This window comes from Helobdella robusta, assembly GCF_000326865.2.
Source record: "Helobdella robusta unplaced genomic scaffold HELROscaffold_10, whole genome shotgun sequence".
Lineage (NCBI taxonomy): Eukaryota > Metazoa > Annelida > Clitellata > Rhynchobdellida > Glossiphoniidae > Helobdella > Helobdella robusta.
Window position 1 is genome coordinate 4,704,270 of NW_008703571.1, and position 23,449 is coordinate 4,727,718.

General features: G+C 32.2%; 3 protein-coding genes across 3 annotated transcripts; 2 read left to right on the forward strand and 1 right to left on the reverse strand.

Moving 5' to 3' along the window:
* Positions 1-2,013: 2,013 nt before the first annotated feature.
* Positions 2,014-3,809, reverse strand: HELRODRAFT_166987 (hypothetical protein; the record flags this gene model as incomplete). Its single annotated transcript, XM_009012137.1, has 3 exons — positions 2,014-2,177; positions 2,272-2,469; positions 3,686-3,809. 3 exons carry the CDS (start codon positions 3,807-3,809, stop codon positions 2,014-2,016), a joined length of 486 nt encoding a protein of 161 aa, XP_009010385.1.
* Positions 3,810-9,126: 5,317 nt separating this feature from the next.
* HELRODRAFT_166988 (hypothetical protein) lies at positions 9,127-14,781 on the forward strand (the record flags this gene model as incomplete). Its single annotated transcript, XM_009012138.1, has 5 exons — positions 9,127-9,391; positions 12,872-13,035; positions 13,116-13,694; positions 13,782-14,258; positions 14,695-14,781. 5 exons carry the CDS (start codon positions 9,127-9,129, stop codon positions 14,779-14,781), a joined length of 1,572 nt encoding a protein of 523 aa, XP_009010386.1.
* A 443-nt stretch (positions 14,782-15,224) lies between these two features.
* On the forward strand, positions 15,225-17,119 carry HELRODRAFT_166989 (hypothetical protein; the record flags this gene model as incomplete). The annotated part of the gene is made up of 2 exons (XM_009012139.1): positions 15,225-15,332; positions 16,400-17,119. 2 exons carry the CDS (start codon positions 15,225-15,227, stop codon positions 17,117-17,119), a joined length of 828 nt encoding a protein of 275 aa, XP_009010387.1.
* Positions 17,120-23,449: the final 6,330 nt, after the last annotated feature.

Consider the following 23,449-nt stretch of genomic DNA (forward strand, 5'->3'; position numbering starts at 1 on the left):
GTTGATTACTGCAACAGTTTGTATTATGGATTGCTGTTTCAGGACCGACTATCTGGAATGGTCTGCTGGCTTCACTCAGGGACATTGGGTTGACCATGACATGCTTCAGAAAGAAACTCAAAACATTTTTGTTTTCGTTACAGTGATATCTTAATTTTTGAATTTTAACTAACTAGCGCTAGATAAATCTTTTGGTAATAATAATAATATATATATATATTATTAAACACATGCAACAGATCAACTCAGCAGAAATTAATCACTAATTCTAAATTCTTTCAGCATAATATATATTAACATCGATATTTTTATGAACAATATATTGCCGATATATCAATTGTCAATCTCACAAAAAATTTTCGTTAGCTGGACAAAAATCTTATAAAACAATTAAATCAGTAAGTAATAAACCACTTCAATGTTTTTAAGAATGATGTTGCATCTCCCTAGGTATCTTCCTTAGGTATTCTTGGAACATATGTACATCTCTCATTTGTAATAAATAAATATAAATAATAAATTTAAAAAAAAAAGCTATGAAACAAAAATTATCTTCAAATTTTTAAATGCTGTAAAATGAAATTTAATTTATTACTTTCATCTAAGATTTGAACTATGACCATACTACTATGTCCATAGGATGTTTCACAAGTGAAGCTATGTCATTTTTCACAGACTTAGTATAAGTATAGTATAGTAATGATTACTGTGCACAGTGACTATTACCATTAATTTAATGGGCATTAACTAAATAAAAAAAATATGTCGCTGTATTTTATTGTAGATCTAGTAAACTTTCATGAATATGTGAGGTATTAACGGCAGACTAAGATAAAAATATCCAGGTACTCACCTAATTTGTACCTAACAAATTTTCATAATATATGCAGCAGTTGTTGGTGCATTTAAAAATAGTTTATTTTTCATTAGTTTTAAATTAATTAATTTAATTAATTAGGCAGTGATTAGAAATAATTTTTAATTAAACCAATAATAGTAATGAATAAATGATAAATCTCACTATAAATTTGGTGTGCCTCTCTCCTTCGATGCTTTTGACGTTCACGTAATAAGAATCTTTCAAATTAGTCACCTCCGTTATCATAGCTTGCACTTTACCTTTCAAAGTATTTGCGTTTGAACTGTCGTCAGCAGACATATTTCTACCCTACTCTACCAGTTTCTAACCGCTATGTAAAAAATATAAAAATATGGTGAACTGTCACAAATTTTGACGCTTTTTACAAAGCTTCAGCAAGTCGAATAAAAAAATGACGAAAATCTAAGGCGAAACTAAAGGCCGGAACAGGTATAAATAAAATAAAAAGTGATTTGCGAGCCAGTGCCCGGTAGTGTTTATGTATGTATGTATGTATGTATGTATGTCTGTACATATATATATATATACTATACATATATATATACATATATATATATACTATAAAAAATAGAATATACAGGCTCTGCTCCTAAAGTCCAGCTGGCGTCCTCGTCGCTCCCCATGGGTAATGCAAAAGGGGTAAAAGCGAGTTTCTGGCGCTTGATAGCACTCATTACCAAACTGCCTAAGAGAAGGTTAATTCTAATTGCAGAACCCAGAGAAAGTACATTAACAAAACCAGTGTGGATAGAGTTCGAAGCTAGGGATAGCACATCGTCTAGAAGAAAAACTCTGATCGCAAACCCGCGTTCAGACCACGCGTCAGGCGGCTTTTATGATATAGAAGAATAAACCGGCAGGTGTCTGCAGTTGCAGTCTTTTCTAGTCGTGTTGTAAATTGTTCATGCCACTAGGTTCAGACGGGTGCAGCAAAGTTTTGTGGACCGAGGACCTTCGCAACTTCCTTTCACGTTAAAATTCTACTGCGTCTGTTTATCGCGCTAATACCGGTTACAGGAGGCTTTTTTAAAACCTGTGGTTATACAGGCGACGGAGGTAAATTCAAGATTGAATTGGAAGATTTTAGTCTGTGTGCTGTACGCAGGCGGTTCTAGAGTGATGGTCGTTGAGACTTAGAAAAGGAAAAGACAAATCTCCTCAGCAGCTTCCAGGGCGACTGAACAGCTCTTTTTAGGGCTCACACTGCTCATATTGCTCATTTCAAACAAGGAGGGTCTAAAAAATTTTCGTTTCCATCCTCTTTCCAAATAATTAACCACGCTTAATGGAAATTTTTCTAAGCGGTCAAAAACAATAATTGACTGGTGGAATAATTTGATTTGTGACATGGAACGTCGGAATGCTTTTGGATTGAACTTTAACGAAACGACCTGCGCGGCGCACCGCCCTTATTGCACTTGAGTTGCGCAGATACCAAATCGACGTTGCTGCACTGTCAATCACACACGAGTTATGAGAGGCGCAGAGTGTTAGATTGATTCTCTTCTTGTCGTATCCAAATTTGATTAATCCCACCAACTCATAGACAGGGTCCAAATAAAAGACTGAACATTGGAGCATGCCAAAACCTGATAGTGCAGAAAAAACTTTAAGATGATCTTACTATACATACTCAAAAAACTGAGTTGTCCACTGTATTTCAGCAACCTACTAGTGTACCCTCAATGACCGATGAATGGTCAATAATCGGCTTTTGTATAATGTCAACAACTACCGAGGTTCTTGTGTTTTTCACAAAAAAGCATCAGGACTGGTATTCTTGATCTTTTGCAAACAAAGAATAAAACCCATAAAAACAGGCTTTGCAGTCCAGACTCACCCACTATTATTCTTGCATGGAAAAAGTGCAAAGGTACGGCAGGTGCTACGTTGCGTTGAAAACAATTGGTGGATAAAGAGAGCTAGGGTAGAGAACTACAGAAATTAGTGGATAAAAAGAACACGTAAAAATTATAGGACTTTCTCAAGTCTGTCCATGGCCAGAAAAGTCCAAAGATGGTGCTGCAGTAATCAGGGACCTTGATGGAATTGTGTCACGCTGAGCCGAGTCCTTTAGTGATCTGTTGAACTGTGTCAACCCGGTCGATCCGACATTTATAGTGCTTTTCCGAAATTCCAGGTTGTTACTGAGCTTGATAGCTCAGCTGCTCTTGACGAGATTTTGTCAGTTGCCAAGAGAATGAAAAATAACAATACGGCAGGACCAGACGGCAATCCCGTAGAAATATACAAATATGGTGGTCTCTGTCTATGTCAGCGGCATTCTTCAAGTGTGCTAGTATCACAACAATGAAAAAATGCAGGCATCTTGTCCATCTACATAAATAAAGGCGATAGACAATTGTGTGGTAACAGTCGTAACATATCCTTGCTCTCCACTGCTGGCAAGATTCTGACGCATGTCATGTTCAAACGATTTCAAAAACACATTGTTGATGTTGTCATTTCAGAATTGCAATGTGGCTTCTGAAGCGGCCGTAGCACCACCGACTTGATTTTTGTTGTATGCCTCCTGATGGGAAAGTGCCAAAAACAAAATCAGGATCTTTTCCTGGCCTTCATCGACCTGACGAAGGCTTTCGACACAGTCGACAAAAATTTGTTGTGGATGATTTTGGGTAAATTTGGCTTTTCGCCAAACTTTCCGAATGTACTGCGCGAATTTCGTACTGGTTTGAGGGCTAAAGACATTGTTGATGATAAGGAATATAAACCGTTTGATATTATGGTGGGAGTAAAACAGAGCTGTATTCTGGCTCCTGTAATTTTTAATTTGTTTCTGACTGCCGCCGTTCTCATCTATCGCGATATTTTTCCGTCTGACGCAGGTATCCCGTTTCGTCAGCGTCTCGACGGCAGCCACTCTAACATGGAAGAAGATTTGTAAAGCTAGTCTCACAAGGTTCATGTTGCAATGAACAAAAGCTTCTTGCAGGCGTCGATTTATCCATCTGCAGCAACATCAAAAAAATTGAAACCAACTGGTCCTCGATGCTCCCCCCATTGTGGTAAACTATTCGCTTCAGATTTTGGATTAAAAAGTCATCTACGATCTCGTAGAAAGCGAATGTCACTTAAGAGCGTCACAACGTCCTCGCCGTTTTGGTAGACAACGCAACATAAACATAATTTATGTAGAATATAGTATATATGTATATACCACACACATTTATATCGAATAAGTATCTTATGCGCAGTCGGACCTCTGTACAACGAACAGAATGGTTCCTGGAAATAAATTTAATTCGTAAACAAAAACTGAAAAAACGAAAATAATTTTATAAATAATTTTAAAAAAATAAAACAAAACCAAATGAAATTTTAAATTTATGAACTAAAAACTGAATTAATTTTTTCAAGTATTTGGCTTGCAATAATTTTCAAAACTTAACTTTCTTTTATGACGACATTGAATTAACGTTTCATTTCCTACAACGTGTTGGAAAGCCGGTTGTTGATGATTTTATTGCGCGCTAAGCGTTTTTAAGTTTATATTACGAAGATTTAATGTTATATAATTTTATTATTACAAAACCTTTATGTTGCAACCATCATTAAATATGAAACGAATTTCAGTCGGAGGTCGTAAATAGCAAAGTGCAGTAAAGTATCGTTTGGAAGTATTCTCGATGCGACCTATACAGACAAGAGCATTTATCTGCCAAGTGAATAGTGTGATAGGCAAGAAACCCTCCGTTGAATGTTAGAAAGCGATAAAGGGTAAAATTTAAACCAAATTCAAATGGTGGAGAATTTTCTCGAGACAGCCTTCAAACATTACACCGAAAAACAAAAATAATAAACTAAATCAATAACAATACCCCTAGCGAAAATGTTGCTAAGAAATTTTTATCTTTAATTTAAGCTGTTTGTAAAAGTTAATAATTAATACATAGTAGAATCAAAAATTATTTAGGAAAACAAGCTAAGTGCAGTCGCAAAATTCTTTTCCAAAAATGTTAACCGATTATTCGACTTGATAACTCAGATCTTCAGAATCTTCAGTTTTCGCTTTGGATCCATTAGAGGCATTTGTTGAACGTCTGTCTTTTGGAAAGCGCAACAATATGAAAAACAACTTGAAAAAAAGCGCGTTTTTAAAATCGCGATTTGATCATTGATTATTATGATGTAAATTTATTTTCTGTTTCTTTAGCATTTTATTTTATTGTGTTGTTCAGGTGGAACATTTATATCCTCTAATTCATGTTCCCAAGAAAATTATTTAAACAAATTTTGCCCAATGTTACAATCCAGAAAACAAAAACTTAAATAAAAGTGTCAAGTCGAAAAAGGGTAATGAAATAGAAACAAGATTTTTTATCAGAATCGGAATTTTTGAGAGGCCGGAGCCGGGATGTGTTAATAGTTCGAAGAAAAAATTTTTTCATTATATTCTAAAATTGATTCTGTAATCTATATATATGGTTCCATTAAACAATTGGAATCTATCATTGATACACTGTTCTTTGTTTTTACTAAAATCAGCCAAAATGAACTGAAAAGTAGAAAATTAAGTGGATTGAAGAGAGTTAGAGCAGTTTGCATAGACAGCACAAATGAAAATAAATGATTTATGAAGCGAATTTTTATCAAATTAATTCAACTTGTTAATTACTAATTACAATTTTAAAGTAACTAAATACTATCTAAATACTGCTATTTAATTAATGACTTGAGTAAGAATATATATGTATATTAAATGTATATAAAACTTATACTGTTCAAGTATTTAAATATTTTAAAAATATTATTCAAGTATTTACATAAAATACAAATACCTATTTAAATTTTTGAAATACTTAACTACACTACGTACATTTTACAATGCGTTAATTTCTACGCATGCAATAAGCGTGCGCTGTGAATTTGTTAAACGTTTAAAAGCGCCGCTGACCACTCATAAGATAATAATAATTTAGAAATTTATCGCTAACACAGTTGAGGTTCAGATGATTATCCTAATTAACATTTACCCAATCGTATCTCTACCCTTATACGCTTCACTGGAAGCCAGTGTAGCAATGACGTCTCGCATTCAAAGTAATTGATGCAGGCACTGATAGATCTGGACATCTTTGAAGCGGAAGGAACCAACATTTTCAAAAATATTTAAATATTTGGCGACCTGGAGGGGATTTACAAATTTCAAAAAAATAGTTCACAACCGGGAAATTTTGAAGAAAAAGTCAATGACTGGGGGTGATTTCCAAATAATTTTTTCCAAAATTAGTTGACGTCTGGAGGGCCAGAAGGGGTAGGAGGTTTCAAGAAAAAGACCGGGTGAGATTTTCACAAATTTTTTTCATAAATTTGTTCTGAAAATTTTTCAATGTTCATCGAGGGGGACCAACATTTTGATAAGGGGGCCAATATTTTGGTAACGTGGTCAAAATTTCACTTTCCTTCTTTTTTAGACATTCTGTAACAGTAAATTTGTTACTGAAAAAGAAACTACAAATAAAGAGAAACAATTGATTAATGCAAAGTGATTTTTTGGAGCAAATAAAGTAGGAACGTAAAGCTACATAAATACAACCAATCTTTGATAACATATTCCATTGAAAATCATGGATATATAAATCCATATCCATGTTGAAAATGGTAAAGGATTAAACGAAAAAAACTTTTCATGTATAAGATAAAAATGAATAAAAGAATAGTTAAACTTTGTTTTCTACATAAGTAAGTTAAAAAACAATGATAAAAATACAGTACGAAATATTGAAAAATTGAACCAGTTTCAAAAATTTTCAAAACTGAAAATGCAGTGATATTTTTTGACTAATGTATCTACGACAGTCTCAACCCAAATTATTTATATGCTATCTACCATATAATTAGATTAAATTAGATATCAAATATTTCATCAATTATGGTCTCCTTTCATTATATATATATATATATATATATATATATATATATATATATATATATATATATATATATATATATATATATATCTGGAAGGAGGCCATATTGGAGACCATATTGTATTTATATTACAAGGCCGTAACAATCATTAACTATGTGTTTATTTTAATGCCGTTAAATTTCATAGTGAAATACTTGCAAAAAATGCATGTAAGTTTATTTTAATGCCTACTTGACAAATTACATGTTAAAATACGTGCAAATATAATTGCATGAGCGTTTGTTTTAATTCCTACGCACATAACCATGCAAGCATGTGAGTTTATTTGAGTGCCTACAATGTAATATATATTGTTCAGAACTACTATGATTGTTATAATGATAAAGTGGATTTGTTATTAACAATCAAACAAAAGAATGTTTGTTACTCAGCGAAACAAAGGAGTTTTTGATAGGAACTGGAAGGATGCATCGTACATACAAAAAAGGAGATCGAAGTGAACCGTACAATAACAGACCAGTCAGCGTAACAAGCATTGTATGTAAAGTACTAGAGAAAATAATCAAAAGCTGAATCATAGAACACTTATCAAATAATAATATAATTGATATAAGTCAACACGGTTTTGTAAAAAAATATGCTAGAGTTTTTTGAAAAGGTTTACGCCAACTTGGATAAGGATAAAACCGTAGACGTAGTATATTTGGACTTGGCCAAGGCATTTGATAAAGTGCCACATAAGCGATTACGCATAAAACTAAAAGAGGCAGCAATAGAAGAAAACTTACTTGACTGGTTAACTAATTGGTTAACTCAGAGAAGACAAAAAGTGGGCATCAGAGGAAACTATTCAAACCAATCAAACAAGATTTTTCAGTTCAAGAGTTATTGAACATTGGAATAAGCTGGACGAAAAAACTGTAACAGCTTCTACAACGCAGGAGTTCAATGTCAGACTTGGAAGATTGGGATTTTAAATCCATTATTAGTCAAAATTGATCCAGTGGTTCTCACACAGAGATCTACTGAACCACTATATAGTAGCAGTTTATATAGGGAATTATTTAATAAAGGGACCTGCAACAAGTACTAGGTTATACAAATTTTTTATATAAACTGCAACAGATGATTGAAAAATCTAAATGGATCCTATACACTCGAAATAGATTTGGAAAACTGTTTATTATTTTAACTTTAATAAAATAATAATGACGATAAGAATATGGTTAAAAATATTGAGAAATATTATAAAAACCTATCCAAGGCTAGAAATTCGGTAGATTTCAAAAATTACTGCATTAATTATGGTCTTTTACCATCATATATAAATATATGTATATATATATATATATATATATATATATATTCTCTATATATAGCTCTAAATTTAAATGAAATGGATACAACCGATCGTCTAATTTGGAGCAAAAAGTTGATGGCAAAGAGAACAACGTCATACCTCGGGAAACCGGGTCTCTGGACGCAAAACGAAGATTGATTGATTGTTTTGTTCTACACATATCTTGTAGTACCATGGAATTATATAATTCAATGTGTAGTACTCATACTTATTGAATAAAACGAATCCATTTGCAATTTTTAAATTCAAAATTTTAACTGTTGCTATAAATTTAACATATGAAAAAAATAATCAGCAATAAAATTAATTGATAGTTTGAGAAAAATTAAAAAATGAAAAAATTTTTGAAAAAAAGAAAAATTTTTGAATGTTGTGCGCTTTTGACATTTATCGTTTTCATATTCTCGACACAAGCTGCTGAGACAGAAAGTTTGTTTTCTTTCTGTTTATTAAGTGAAAATAGAATCTAATCAAAAATCATAGTTCCTATCTACTGACTAGCGATCGTTCCGTTTTTGTCGAGAAATGAATATTTTTGAACTTTCTAAGTTTTAAACGTGTTATCGCTCACATCTTTCAATATAACATATCTTTATATTTATTTTTATTTGTTATTTTATTTTTATTCGGACTTCTAATATTTTAATTTAAAAGTTAAACTTAAAAAACGAGTGAATTAAAAAAAAATAAATAAATTATTTAAAGTTAAAATATTAAATACGTGGTCTACCATTCGACTTTTTGCGATTGTTGTTAGGCCTCTTTTTTTATGTTTTTTAAGTTTTCACTTTCTGCACATTACCAAATTTATTTACTATTTATTTATTTATCATCTATTCTAAATTTTATAGTTTAAAACAAAATAAATTTATTTAGTATATTTATGTTGTTTTCTTCTTAACTTATTTAACATTTAAAACTCTTCTGTTGGTACAAGGTACACTTTTTTATTTTATTGCTAAAACTTTGAAAATCATGAAAGCAATGAAAATGGATAATGATAGAGTGCGATCACTTGTTGTTGAAAGTATCACTAGTTTGTGTTGTTCGGAATTCAAATTCAAAGATCGATTAAAAGTTGAAGGATTGCTGGGGATCACTATCGACGAAGTAGAAGTATTTCTGGTTTCATTCAATGAAACTTTCATACATGGCAATCATGCAATGGCTGCAGTAGTCGGCAGTGAGTTTTTCGACTCTGAGTTACTTAAAAACCAGCATTCTAATCTACCCTCGATATCACAACAAATACCAGGTTATTACAATTACTATGCTTCATGTGTTTGCTAGTGTTTTAATTTGTAACAGATGTAACTTCGGAAGATACCCTGGGCATAAACAATTGCCCAGAATTATTTTGAAATGCTTTGGTGACCACACCGATAGTACTAACATGCTCAATTATATATCATTTTATCTATTTGTCATTTTTAAAACATACCAAAATAAGTTTTATTCACTTTAGACATGTATTTGTAAATCTTTTCATTATTTTCATTTATAAATGATAAAATCTTTAAACATATTTAAACATTTTTTGTTTGCTCCTTGTGTGTGTATGGATATTTCCAGATAATATCCTACAATATAATGTAATGTAATTTTGTTATGTTTTTTAAAATATCATTTTCTAAGCAAAAAATGAGTGCAAGTTTATGATGAATATTATTAAAATTAATCAGCTTCATTGAAATTAAATACATGGTAAAACCTGTTTTATCAGGTTGTGTTAAAAATTTGATATTGAGATCTACTTTGTACCGTATGGCATACAGTAGGAGTGTCAGCTGTTGTGAGTGCAACCCACATAATCAATATAGTTCTACATCGTGAGCATGAAATAGTAATGAGATAGGACTCTTGATGGTTTTTACTTACATTTTTACACTTTTCTTGCACCTTATAACATAACATTCATGACAACGTACATGGTGGTTTTAGCTATGAAAAACGGAATGAAGATGGCAACCACATCCTTGAGTTTGCTGAAAGTCACGGGTTTTGTTTACTGAACACATATTTTAGAAAGAGGTTGAAACATCTCATAACAAACAAAAGTGGACCATCAGCCATGCAAATTGATTTCTTCGCTGTTAAGCAACAACACCGAAGGATGTTCAAAAAATGTCAAAGTTATACCTGGCGAATCATGTGTCACCCAACATAGACTTCTTGTGGCAGACCTGGTTGTCAAGGTCAAAACATAAGTCTAAACAAATGCCTCAGAGAATCAAAACGTGGAAGCTGAAAAGCATTATTTATCAAGAAAAATTTCAACAGATTGTCGCAACACAGTTAGACCACCAATCGCAAGCCAGTACAGATTGGATTACATACAAAACCGTTTTGATAAACGCTGCAACTACAGTTTGTGAGAAAACTGGTACAAAATGCCAGCATGAATTGGGACACTTGGTGGTGGAATGACATTGTACAAAATGCATTAGCTGAAAAGAAAGCTGCATGCAAAAATCAAAGTCTGTTGATGACCATAAAATTTTCCGTGAGAAGAACAACTATGCAAGACATCAAGTCATGAGAAGTACAACTATGCAAAACATCAAGTCGCATTGGCTCGGACAGATCAGTGCAGAGAGTGGGTCACTAAAAGCAAAGGTGAACAAATGAAATCTCTGTATCGTATAGCAAAACAAGCAAAGCGTACTCAACAAGACATAGTTGGTGCCTCATGAGATGATTTTTCAACAAGATGAGATCAAGCTACAGTGGAGAGAATACTTCAACCGTCTGATAAATGAAACAAATCCCATCAATGTCAACTTTGACACTCTGCCCATCGAAGGTCCGATTCTAGACATCACTGTAGAGGAGCTTACAGAAGCTCTGAAAGCTATGAAGGTGGAAAGGCAGCAGGGCCCTCTGGACTCACAAATGACATTATCAAAGCATCTGGTACTGCAGGTATCCAAACGTTACTACAACTTTGCTGTGAGGTGTGGAGAAATTGCTCAATGTCGACTGAATGGAACTATAGCATGACAGTCCCGCTATACAAAGGAAAAGGTGATCCATTGAATTTTTCATCATATCGGGGTATACGTCTTTTAGAACACTCCCTAAAAATTGTCAAGAATATTATTGAGAGATGATTAACGTCGTGCATCACAATCGTAAATTATCAATTTGGTTTCCTAGCCGGGAAATCAACAATTGATGCAATTCACATCCTTAGGCAACTGCAAGAGAAGTACCTTGCAAAGCATCAACAACTATCACACATTTTTGTAGACCTTGAAAAAGCATTTGATCGAGTTCTCCTTGAAGCAATCAGGTGGAGTCTACGTTGACAACTCATTCCAGAATATCTTGTTCGACTTATGATGGAAATGTATATAAATACTAAGACTCACTAAGAATAACTACCCTAATTCTTACCCTAAAAGTTATTTTTTACTTTTAAACATTAAATTAACATTTTTTACAGCTAAGCATCATGCATAATTAACTGCATTGGGCATGAAACTCAACGTTTGCCACGCTTTATATTATAGGAATGTGGACTTTTTTGTATAGATTTCATGTTTTTCAGCATTAAATTTGTTGTGCGATTATCACTTTTTATGTCATATAAGAAGGATGTTGTCCTTTTTGATATCCTGTTCTTACGCCTTTTAGCTTCTCAATGTCAAATTTGGCATGTGGTTTTCATGCTTTATATCATCTGCAAATGTCAAACTCGGCATGAGATTATTATGTTTTATATCATTCGAGAATGTTTAATTTGGTGCGAGGTTTTCACATTTTATAGCATTTCAACATCAAATTCACTGTGGAATTTGTAGCCCTGACCATTATTTGTTATTGTAAAAAGAGACACATCCAAATGTTTGGAAGCACTGCCAAAACTGACAGTGATGCTTTTTGAAATGTTCAACAAAATAAAAAACTTATCTTGATGCAGATAAGAATTATAAATTACTAAAGTGGAAACGTGAAAATAAAAATCACTTCTATATAACTAGTTTTATGATGCTATTTTTATAACCATCAACAACATTTCAAAGTGTTAGTTGACATATTTGTTCAGAAGTGTTAAAAACAGTTATCAAACTGTTAAATTTATTTATATTTTAATAATAATAAAATAAAATAATACAATTCATGCGTTGTGTCCAGTTAAGTAATCAAAAAGAAGTTGATTTTTCCTGCTGTCTTGGACTGATTTATCAGTTCTGTTGTTGATAATATTACAAATTTTAATCTATTCACATACTTTTATTAATAGCGTAAAGGAATTAAATGAATTTGTTTAATAATTTATGTATCTTGTTATTGTAGAAACAGGAGAGCGAGGATTTAGTTTTAGTGAAAGTATATCACTTATCAAGTTTTTCTTCACTATGGCATTTAATTAAAACAATATTTTTGAGGATTATTATTAGCACTGTAAAATGATTTATTAATTTGGCTGGGGGAGTAAGCAAAATTGTTGCTAGTTCTTTTTTAATGTTTCCAAAAATATCAGCTAACCAAGCCGGTTGACATTTCACAAAATCACAACTCAAATAATTGGGGAATTCTTTTTAACAAAATTTTACCATTTCAAGCATGTAGCAAACATAATCAGTTGATTGACAGAAGGATAAAATTAACACAAATCTATAACAGAAACACAAAATGTTTGCACACCATTTGAAAAAATTAACCAAGAGTAAATAGGTTTTCATAAATCAAAAAATATAATAAAAAATTAAAAAAAAATTAAAAAATTCAGGTTTAAATGAGAATGCTTTAGCGTTGATGGCCGCCAAAAAACAAAAGCTGGATCTCAGTGATCTACAAAATATGACTCAATTTTTGACATCAGCTTCTCAGCAAGACCAAGTCAACAATAATAATGACATGGATGGTGTCATTATATGTGATGGAGACACTTTGGTTTGTATTTTCTGGATTTTAATTTTTTAATTTATCTTTTTAAACATAGTTATATAAAAATTTATGACATCTTTTTTCAGAGCCAATCAGATTTGGAAAACGCCAGTAACTTGGCCGACATGTCACAAAACGACAACTCAACTAATTGGAGCATTCCTTTTAACAAAATTTTACCAAGTCAACAACAGCAGCAACAACAACAAATAAATTTAGAAAAAGAAAAAGAGAAGGTTATGGCAGCTGCGTTGGCTGCCATGAGGCAACAGCAATTTTTGCAACAAACTCCAGATCAAACCCTAGTCACTGTAAATAATGTTGCAGCACTTCAGCAGCAACTGAGGAACAACTACTTAGCTGTGCAACAGCAGCAAAACGAAAGAGATGATCAGTCCATTGCAACAACGTTAGAACAAATTCAATATGATACTCAGGCATTGGAACAATCGGTTGCTGTGGCCAGTGCAGCGCTGCAACAACGTTTTGCGATCAATATGGCGGATCAAACAGGTTTAGGCCTTTTGAGCAACAAAGCGCTTGTGTCTGGTTTAATATTAGATCAGCTTCAACAGCACTGTGTTGTTGATGAAGAGGGACAGCAACAAGTGGCGCAAGCAGCACAGGCACTCTTCCATAGACATCAAGGCAATCAACTCAACCAGGTCTCTCTATGCTTATGCTTTATAGTTGTAATTGGGCATAATTGGATTTGTTTTTCATAAATAAATTAAATAATGTTTAATTTTCAGTCGCAAGCAGATGATGATCCAAGTATAGATAGTAAGAAAAATGCTAGTCTTTTACAAGCTTTGAGTGGTGCAGCTAATAGTTTGAACGTGAATGCTTCGCACCACCTTGTCAAACAGCAGCAGTTACGACAAAATGACCAGGCAGAAGCACTGATCCTTCATTTGAAACAAGGTGGTTCAAGTGGAAATGCAACTGATGTGCTTAACAACAACAACAACAACAATAATCTTCTTGAGAATTCTGGACAGACATCAAATGATGATGATGACGACAATGTTGATTCTAAATTATGGATGTCTTCGGCTAATAATGACATCATATCAAATGCACCTCCTGTTTATAGTGGTCTTTTAGCCACTGCCTCGTCTGCTTCTTCATCTTCTACGTCACCATCACCCACATGGCTTGCTCATCATCAGGCTAATCAGCAACAAACAATGAAGATATCACCAGGTGGTGGCATTGAAAATCATTTGGTTAGTTCCTTTTGTTTTTGACTAGTTGGTTTTTTTGTCTTAACTGATCTGCTAATAGGCAAGACTGCAGTTTAGATTCGTTATGTCATAGTGAATTTGAGATTTCTGCGCTCTGTGTTGTGATGTGTGTTTGTCTAAAGCTTTATCGCATTGATATTATTCTGAATGTATAGTCAAATATCAAATTGACAGTATAAGTTATGATATCTAGGTACAAAATTGTCAGTCATTAAATGATGTAACAGTATATAATCTCATTGCTCAGCTTACTTTCTAATTTTGATTCTTTAGAATGTATTTCAATGTAAATAACATCAATAATAACAACAATAATGTCATTCTCTCACTCCAATGGCCACGATAATCTCCTTTTTTATCCTGAAAAAAATTTTCATTCAAACACTTCTCTTACTATCTTGTTAACCTTTCTCTGAAGTTTGGTATATTTTCTTCTGCTCTGAAAACTTTCAAAGTAATTCTACTCTTCAAAAAAGGCTGTCAAATGGACATTAACAACTACTAATCTCTATTTTTATCTCTACTTTATCTAAATTACTTGAAAAATTTGTCTATTCCAGATTAAACTGTTTCTTATGTCGAACCTCCAACTTGGCTTTTGGGCAGGTTCATCTAGACGTTTACTGAACTTGCCTTGTCTTAACCTAGACCAACAAATAGTCTTTATTAATGAGAACAAACCTATCTAAACTTATCTAAACTGACCTACTATCTTAAGCTTTCAATTTCATAAACCACAACAAAGTCAAGCACTATGGGAGAAGTGATTAGGCTCTAAATTGGTATAAAAGTTTTCTCGCTTATCATTAGCAATACACCCCAGTTAACAATATCTGTTCTACTTCATGAACTCTACCCATGGGAGTTTCCTTAAGTTAAATTCTTGGTACTCTATTTTTTAGTATTTACATTAATGATCTTATAAGCTTGTGAGAACTAATTCACAAAATGTCAAAAGTTTTGTTAATCGAAGACCAGCTTGCTGAACAGAATGTGTTTATTACCAAAAAGAGCTTTGCCGGGTTCAGTTTGTTAACCAAAGAAACAGGAATATATGTCAGTAGCCAGTTGAAACAATTGAATAAATCGAATGAAACGGCCATTAACTAATCGCAATAATTATATATATATACGTTCATTTATAAGATCAAGTAATCATTACATAACAAAATACAATATCATTCAATATACAGCAGTAATTCATTTTAATAACATATTAATGTTAATGTCAAACCACGACGATAACGATTGTGCAAAACTTATATATAGTTGACAGAGTCGTGGCCACAGAATGATATCGCCACGACGACGATGACGGATGTGTAGACTGACGAGTTGACGAAAATGATAAGCACAAGGACTTCAGTTGCTGCGACGATGAGTTGAAAGAGCCGTGGCAGCGGAAAACAGTAATCACGACGACGTTATTACTGAATTACCGCACTGCCTGAACTACAAACAACTGCTCCATTCGCCCCAATTACTGCTGTTTTTTACATTTCCGTGGTTTTTCAGATTGGCTATATTGTTTAGCTCTCGTCATAACTCGCCATTACTTACTGCCAGGCATCGTTCAAATTATTAATTAGAATGACTTTGTCGGTACTAAACTGAACCCGGCAAAGCTCTTTTTCTATTCTAAAATGTATACCCGTTGCTGACAACGCCACTATTTTTCTGGCTAGTAACAATATTGGCACATCAGTTTACTTAAACTTGAATTAGAAAAAGTATTTGATTGGATTAACGTTAGAGATCTTTTTATCAATACTAACGAATCTTGTTGCATTCTCTTTGGACCTGAGATTGTCATCAATCAATTTCTCATTAATAATTGGCAACTTCACTATTAAAAAAGTTTTTAGCACAAAATACTTGGGAACATCTATAACTTCTAATATCTTTTGTTCAATGTCTTTTTTGTTCAGTATCTCGTCAAAACAATCCAACAATTATCTACCACTTACTTGCATCAAAGCTTTTTCTTAGATTATTCTTTTGATGATTATTTTTCTGTTTAAAATTATCATTACAATTTTTTACCAATAATGACAACGAGAGCTTTGAAAATGTTTTGAATTTTTACTGTGATTTTTATTTATTGCTAAAAAAATCTTTTTCAGACAAATTCATTGATGGAATCATCCTCGTCCGGTCAACAGCAGGCAACACTTGCGTTATCCGGAAACCAGTTCTTAGTCAGTTCGCTCTATTCTACTACAAATCAATCCAATGGTCAACCACATGCATTCAATTTATCAGATCTTATGCAACAAGAACAATTGCTGCAGCAACAACAGCAGCTGCAGCAACAGATGCAACAACAGCAACAAGTCGGAAAATCGCAAACTCGGCAGCAAGCTCGAGGTAGGAAAGAGTCAAGAAGATCTTGGACAAGTAACAATAAACCAAATTCATGTCCCCATTCAGGGTGTAATAAAACTTATTTTTTCACTCACGACCTCAAAAGACATTTACGTCAGAAACATGACGAAGTTGTTTTGGGAGATGCGTTCGCTGGCGGGACAGCCATGTACACGGCGTCGCTAACTCAGGATCGTAATAATTTGCGTCAACAACAGCAAATACAGCAACAGCTGCAACAACAGTTACAATCATCACAAGTTTCTATAGATGGAAAAGAACTTTACGTCGTAATGCAATCTCAGTTGACAACAAAAAGTGAAATTAATGATGACAGTAACCATTTATCAGCAGGTAACACGTCGGTTCTCCCGGAAGATGTTGAGAATGTTGCACTGTCGGTGTCTGGAACGTTAAATAATGCTGGTGTAGGCATTGTTGATGATAAAACACAAGCTGATGAAATTATGACAACCTGATAACTAATTACTGTATTTCCAAAAAAACTATTAAAAATTGGTGTTTTTCTTTTTAAGTTATCATTTGTTACTGATTATTGTAATTGATTTGGTGTTATCATTATTCAAGCCATCAGAAGTGTATGTAATTTTGTAATTAATAATATATAATTTTTATGTGTTTAGATTTTTTATAACTTTTCTTGTGCTTTCTTATGATGGTGTACAGAATGTGGACTTGTGAATATATCAATTACACTAATGTATTGGTTTTTTTTTATTTATTCGTTTATTAAAGTTTTAGATAAGATTTTTTCAAAAAGCATTTTCAATTTTAGTCATTATTTTTATGTAAAAATGGATATGTATTTCTATTCATTCAACTGTTGATCATTGTGGTTGTAGTTATATAGTTTTTTCCTATAATTAAACAACATGTTATCATATTATAACTGATGTCTAAAGTGAATGTCTAAATCACAAATATATTCTTGCAAACAACTGTTGGTCAGAGGTTTTTAGGTTTTCGCAACTTCTTATCAAGAGGATCCATTCAGTTTCTTTGCGCATCATCGCCATCATTTAATTTATATCCCATACTTTAAATAAACAGCTCCATAATAATGGTTATCTTGTATTTATATGTGTTATATATATACATATATATATATATATATATGTATAACATATGTATTTTGGGTTCAGACTGTCGTATATACAGTTATTAAGAAATATCACCGCATTTTCCGCATTACATTACTCTATTACACTGATGATAGTAAAGGTTACCGAAAAAAGCTTTTATGTAAATGTGAAGATGAAAAATGCTGTCTAAAATAATTAGAAATTTTATTATTAATTTGAATACATTGAATAATATTGATAAAATAATTGTTAGAAAAATTGCAAAACTTAGTTACAAACTCAACATTGGGGAAAATGCGGTGATATTTTTTAATAGCTGTATAACATATGTATATATACATGTAAGTGTGTGTGCGTGCGTATGCTCGCGTGTGTGTGTGAACAGACATTTAAATTAATTTTTCAATTCTATGAAATACTCTTTGTTTTTATGACTCTTCTGTTTTCCGTGGCGGTTTGCTGAATGTTGGCAGGAATTGTTCAGTCTTCGTTTAGCGTCCGTTTGTTTTCTCGGTTCCTAGGTAGGATGTTGCTTCTTTGTCGGCAGTTTTCGACGTCAAATTATGCGGTTGGTTGCGCCTAGTTTATTGAGATTTGGCGTTTTCAAGTCTTGTTGAATCGTTTGTCTCCAGGTCTTTTTTAGACTGTTTGGCACTAGCCAAGGTTTGCAATAGAAAGTATAGTATTGAGTAAAAGAGGGGATTTTTGTTTTCTATTACAACTTGAATTTGTCAATTTATTTTAGTAATATCTATGGCTAAAAACATTTCTGGAGTGCAAACAAAATCACAACAGCTAAATTCGACTAGAAGGGTTGAAACTGATCACATAAAGCATTGTGATCAAACTTTTAAAACGGACAGAAGCAAGCGTGATTTAAATTGTACAAACTTATGAATAGTTTACATTTTGATAAAATACTATACGAAATATTGAAAAACAGAACCAGAAACTAATCAAACATGAAAATGTAGTGATATTTCTTAATAATATTTTCTCAATGAGTGTTCTATGAGCGGAATTGGAGGGTGATTTTTTATCGTTTGAGTCAAAAGTTGTGATCGTTTATTTATTAATTTCGGGATATTGCTTTTATTTAAAATGTTAAAATTTTAATTTTTTTAAATTGTTATTCAATGTGGTAATTAATTACTTTTATTTGTATAAATTTAAAAAAATAAAATCGACAGTACCGAAAATGGTGGAATAATTGAGTTTCTTTGCATATCTCTGCTTCAACCATTATAAATGTGTTGTATGTTTGCAAATAGGCCTCCCCTTAGTATACACCATGGGTCCATTGATGATTAAATATGAAGATGTGATGAAAGCAGATCGATTTCTGCTTATATTTATAGTGTAAACGACAATAATGACGTTTCTTTATATATCATTTTAGAGAATAAATCTTTTGGGCATGTATATGTTGTTTTTCCGATTCCCGAACAGTGAATCCCTATTCATTAAAATTCCCATTCCCAAAATTAGGTTTTACCAATTCTCATGGGAATCCCATGAGAATCATGGTATGAATCATGGCAAAATAACAATAATAACACTAATGATTATTATTTTGTTATTAGGGCAGGGTCGGCCAAGAGTACACATCACGTTTTATTCAAATTCTTTCATCAATTATTGTTTATTCCAACTACAGTAGTGTGATTTAGAAGAAAGTATTTATTAGAATAAATTTTAAAATAATGTTTACGTTTGTGAAGATTTGAGGTCTGAAATGGTTTAATGGAAAATTTATTAATATAAAATGTAGTGTGCAGAGCTCAGCATTTTTTATTATTTTTGGTAGAAACATTTATAATCAATGACCTTGGGGTGCGCGAGCTGATGAATAATTGTTTGTTCTGCGAATTCTGGGTTGAGCCCAGTTGAATCTCTTAAAATTTGATTGATTGAACATCTTTTGCATGTACCTACATGACGTACAAAACCAAATATTTAATGATGTTCAAGACCTTTGAAGTATATAAAAATGATATACATAAAATAACATGAATTCTAGTATAATCAAACATCGTGATATATCTGATGATAAGAAATGCCGGAATGCACCCTCAACCAAACCATGAGGGAAGGAAATTTTTTTATGTTAAACATATTTTTATACCATAATATAGTTTTCTTCAAATTAAACAGCGACCAATGACAAATCTAGTAGGAAGTAACAGGAGGCATTCAGACGGCGAATGAAAAATGCAAAAATAAATTTGTGGTAAAATAACACTTATTATAACTTCTGTTTAAATATTAACATTTAAATGTAATAATTAAATATTGAAGAGGAAACGAACAAAAGTCATCAACTCTAAAAATCATCTCCCACCATAATATTCAGGATATGCCACTGGAAATGCAACAAAAAGATGTGATGTCCACGGAAATAACGATCTTAATGGTCGGACGGTTAGAAACATGGCTATATGGTTTAAAGTTTTCGATTAAAAATTTAGTTTGGAAGACGATTTACAGATATTAATTTTGATCAAAGTTTGACACTAGTGAAAAGTTAAGCACACTAAATGACAGAAATAACTTTTGTTGATCGAGTTTTACCTGTGACTTAAATGAAACGTTTTAGAAACGATACAATTTCGGAGCACGTCGTTACATAAAAAAATGAATTGAGAGTGCAACAACGTTGAATATAAAAGATCACAGGCACCAAAACAGAGGCTTCTTTAACCACCCACAAAGCTGGTTTTTGTCCTAAAATAATGTAATGAAACATACGTTTTCTAAATGATTTAAACTCTTCATTTTCAAAAGTTTCTAAGTAAAGCAAACGTGTTTATATTTTAAATGATTTTAATGTTGAATTGTTTAAGAATGATTGCAGTGACATCGGCGTACAATATGTTAACGTAATGCATTCTTTCAATTTGTTTCCAATAATTTCTATTCCAACTCGCGTTACTAGTTCTACTTTATTTTTAATTTTTAATATTTTTACCAACAACTTTTCCACTCATGAATCTGTTGTCATATGTTCTTCCCTCTCTGACCATTCTCCAATCTTTACCTCTTATAAAGTAATTGCTCCCCTGTTAAGCTCTGACAATTATTCCTTCAATAAATTATTGTCATAGTAATATTTGTAAATTGTAAATTTGTTTTTTAAATTTTAACTAGGTTAAATTGTTTTGATACTGTCGAGGCATTAATTTGGCATATGTTTATAAAAAAGCTTTTGTACGATGTTGTTAATCAACAAAAAAGTTGGCTACACGTAGAAAACAACCTTGGATTATAATTGGTTTAATTATATCTTAAAAAACAAAAAATATTTTGTATAAAAAGTTTGTAAAATATAAGTCATGATTCGAAAAATTAAATTAAAATGTGTAAAAATTTCACTTGTTGAAAAAGTAGAAGAAATAGCCAAATTTAGGTTTATTTTAAATCTCATGGGAATGGAAAACGATGAACATTATAAATTTTCTATTAATAGAACAGAAATGGATAAAATTTATCACACAATGCTGAGCTCTTCCAAGTGGTGAGAATGTGGCACATGATCTGTGCCGTGTGTCACGCAATATAATTATAAAGATTTAAAAAAGAAAGTATAGACAACAAAGAGAGAAGGAAAGAGAGAGAGAGAGAGAGGAGAGAGAGAGAGTTGTGACAAAGAGAAAATAAAACAAAAAGAATTTCGTGGTCACAGGATAAAAAAAGTGCGAGAGCAGACAAAAAACAACGAAACGCGAAAAACTAGATGCGCTAACGAGCGAAACAAAACAAGTAAGGCTTATCCCTTAGTAAAACAACATAAAGGAAAGAAACGAACACGTCAAAGATGGACTAAGATTGAAACTAGAAATGACCGATAATTCGGCCTGGCCGAATATTCAGCCAAATTTAGGTATCGGCTTTGGCCATTTTTATAGAGCGAATTCCCAAATAGTGCAACTTCTGTTTTAGCCATCATTTTTTTTGTTTCGAGAACAATTTTTTCAACAGGTTTATTCATGAAAAAAAACATGAAAAGGATACCCGAAAAAGCAAAGCTCCTGTTTAAATGGGTAACCCTCGAACAAACAAAACATCGTAATAGAAAACGGAAAAAATAGAAAATTTCTCATAGATTCTCAACGAAATTATAATTATACAAACAAAAATCGTAACAAAATTACATGTATACCAATCTCGACAAACAATAATTATTAACTATTGCTGGCGGGAAATTTATTTTGAACATCATAACTGTTAAAACATATAAAATTCCACAAGAAATTGAATGACATCTCGATAAAACAAGTGTTGGATAAATCGCCCACAGTTTTTCATTCTACAAATAAATTTTTATTTTGGGGTCTCTTGGCTTTGGCCGAATATTGGATCAACTACTCAGCACTTCGGCCTTCGGCTAAATTCACTATTCGGTGAATTTGTAATGGAAACGTACTCATCAAAGATAAACTGATCAAAGATTGATGGACAGAATGAAATAAAAAGTAGGAGAAAACGGAGGAGTTAACTGAATTAATAAGAACCCGAGTACCCGTTATACTTCAAGAGATCTATAAATACTGTCAGGAAATTTGAGAGGACCGAATGAGCAAATAAATCTTGGATAAATTACTTAAAAGACGACTTGAAAGATTGAAATAAATACCGATCGAATTTCAAATACAAAACAATAAACTGTTTCAAATTTGCAAAATATTTTGCGACGACGAAATTCTTTTTATTTCATTTTCTTTTCGTCACAACTCTCTCTTTCTAATATTTACAAAATTAAAAACAAATCGATAGTACTTATTCGCTGATAAATCGTGCCAGTTTTTTAATCTTCGATAGTATTTTCATTTCACAATGTGGACAATTGAAATAAAGTTTATACATAATCAGCATTATTATATCACGATCAAGAACGTAAAATATAAATATCGATAGGCTAACATGCATTAATTACAATAAATGGAAGGCATAAAGATTAATAAAGAACATGATAGGCTATGGATTGATTGAATGCGCCAACTTTCATGTGATTTTATAAGATTTTGTGATTTTAACTTTTTAGCTGGTAACTAAAAAATAGAGGAACTTAGAATTTAAGTAGCATTTTAATTTTTTTCTTTAGTGTACGAGTCGAGTTGCATCTGATTATACAATTTATTAAAGAACCTTACAATGGTATTTGAAAGAAATTCTGAAGATTTAATTTAAATATATCCTTCATTTTACCGCATCGACTGTAAATTTAAGTAGACAAGCTGTTATTACGTCAGTGTAACTTTCAAACAGGTCGCGTAACGAAAGGCAATAAGGATATGCAGATGTTACGACGTTGGAAAAGCAATTTGGATTATAAACGAATGCGTACTTTAAAAAAGTAGCGTAAATTATTTCGTTTTATAGTAAAGTCCAATATTTCTAAAAACAGAAAATGAAAAATTACACATTAAATTTTTTGGGCATGTGTAGTCGTTTGATATTACTTCGATATTACTTCAAAAGGCAATACATTTTGAAAAAATTTACAAAACAATTCTCTAAAAATAATGTATTCAAGTATTTCAAGCAAACAAGTTTAGTTAAAATTGTGCAAAATATTTAAATTTGCCGAAATTTAACACGTAGTTACACAAATGATAGGCTAAACAGATTTTATTGGCCACTGAAAAGAATCAACAAAGTGTCACCAAGACAAAGTTAAAAATATTTTAGCAAAACATTATTTTCTAC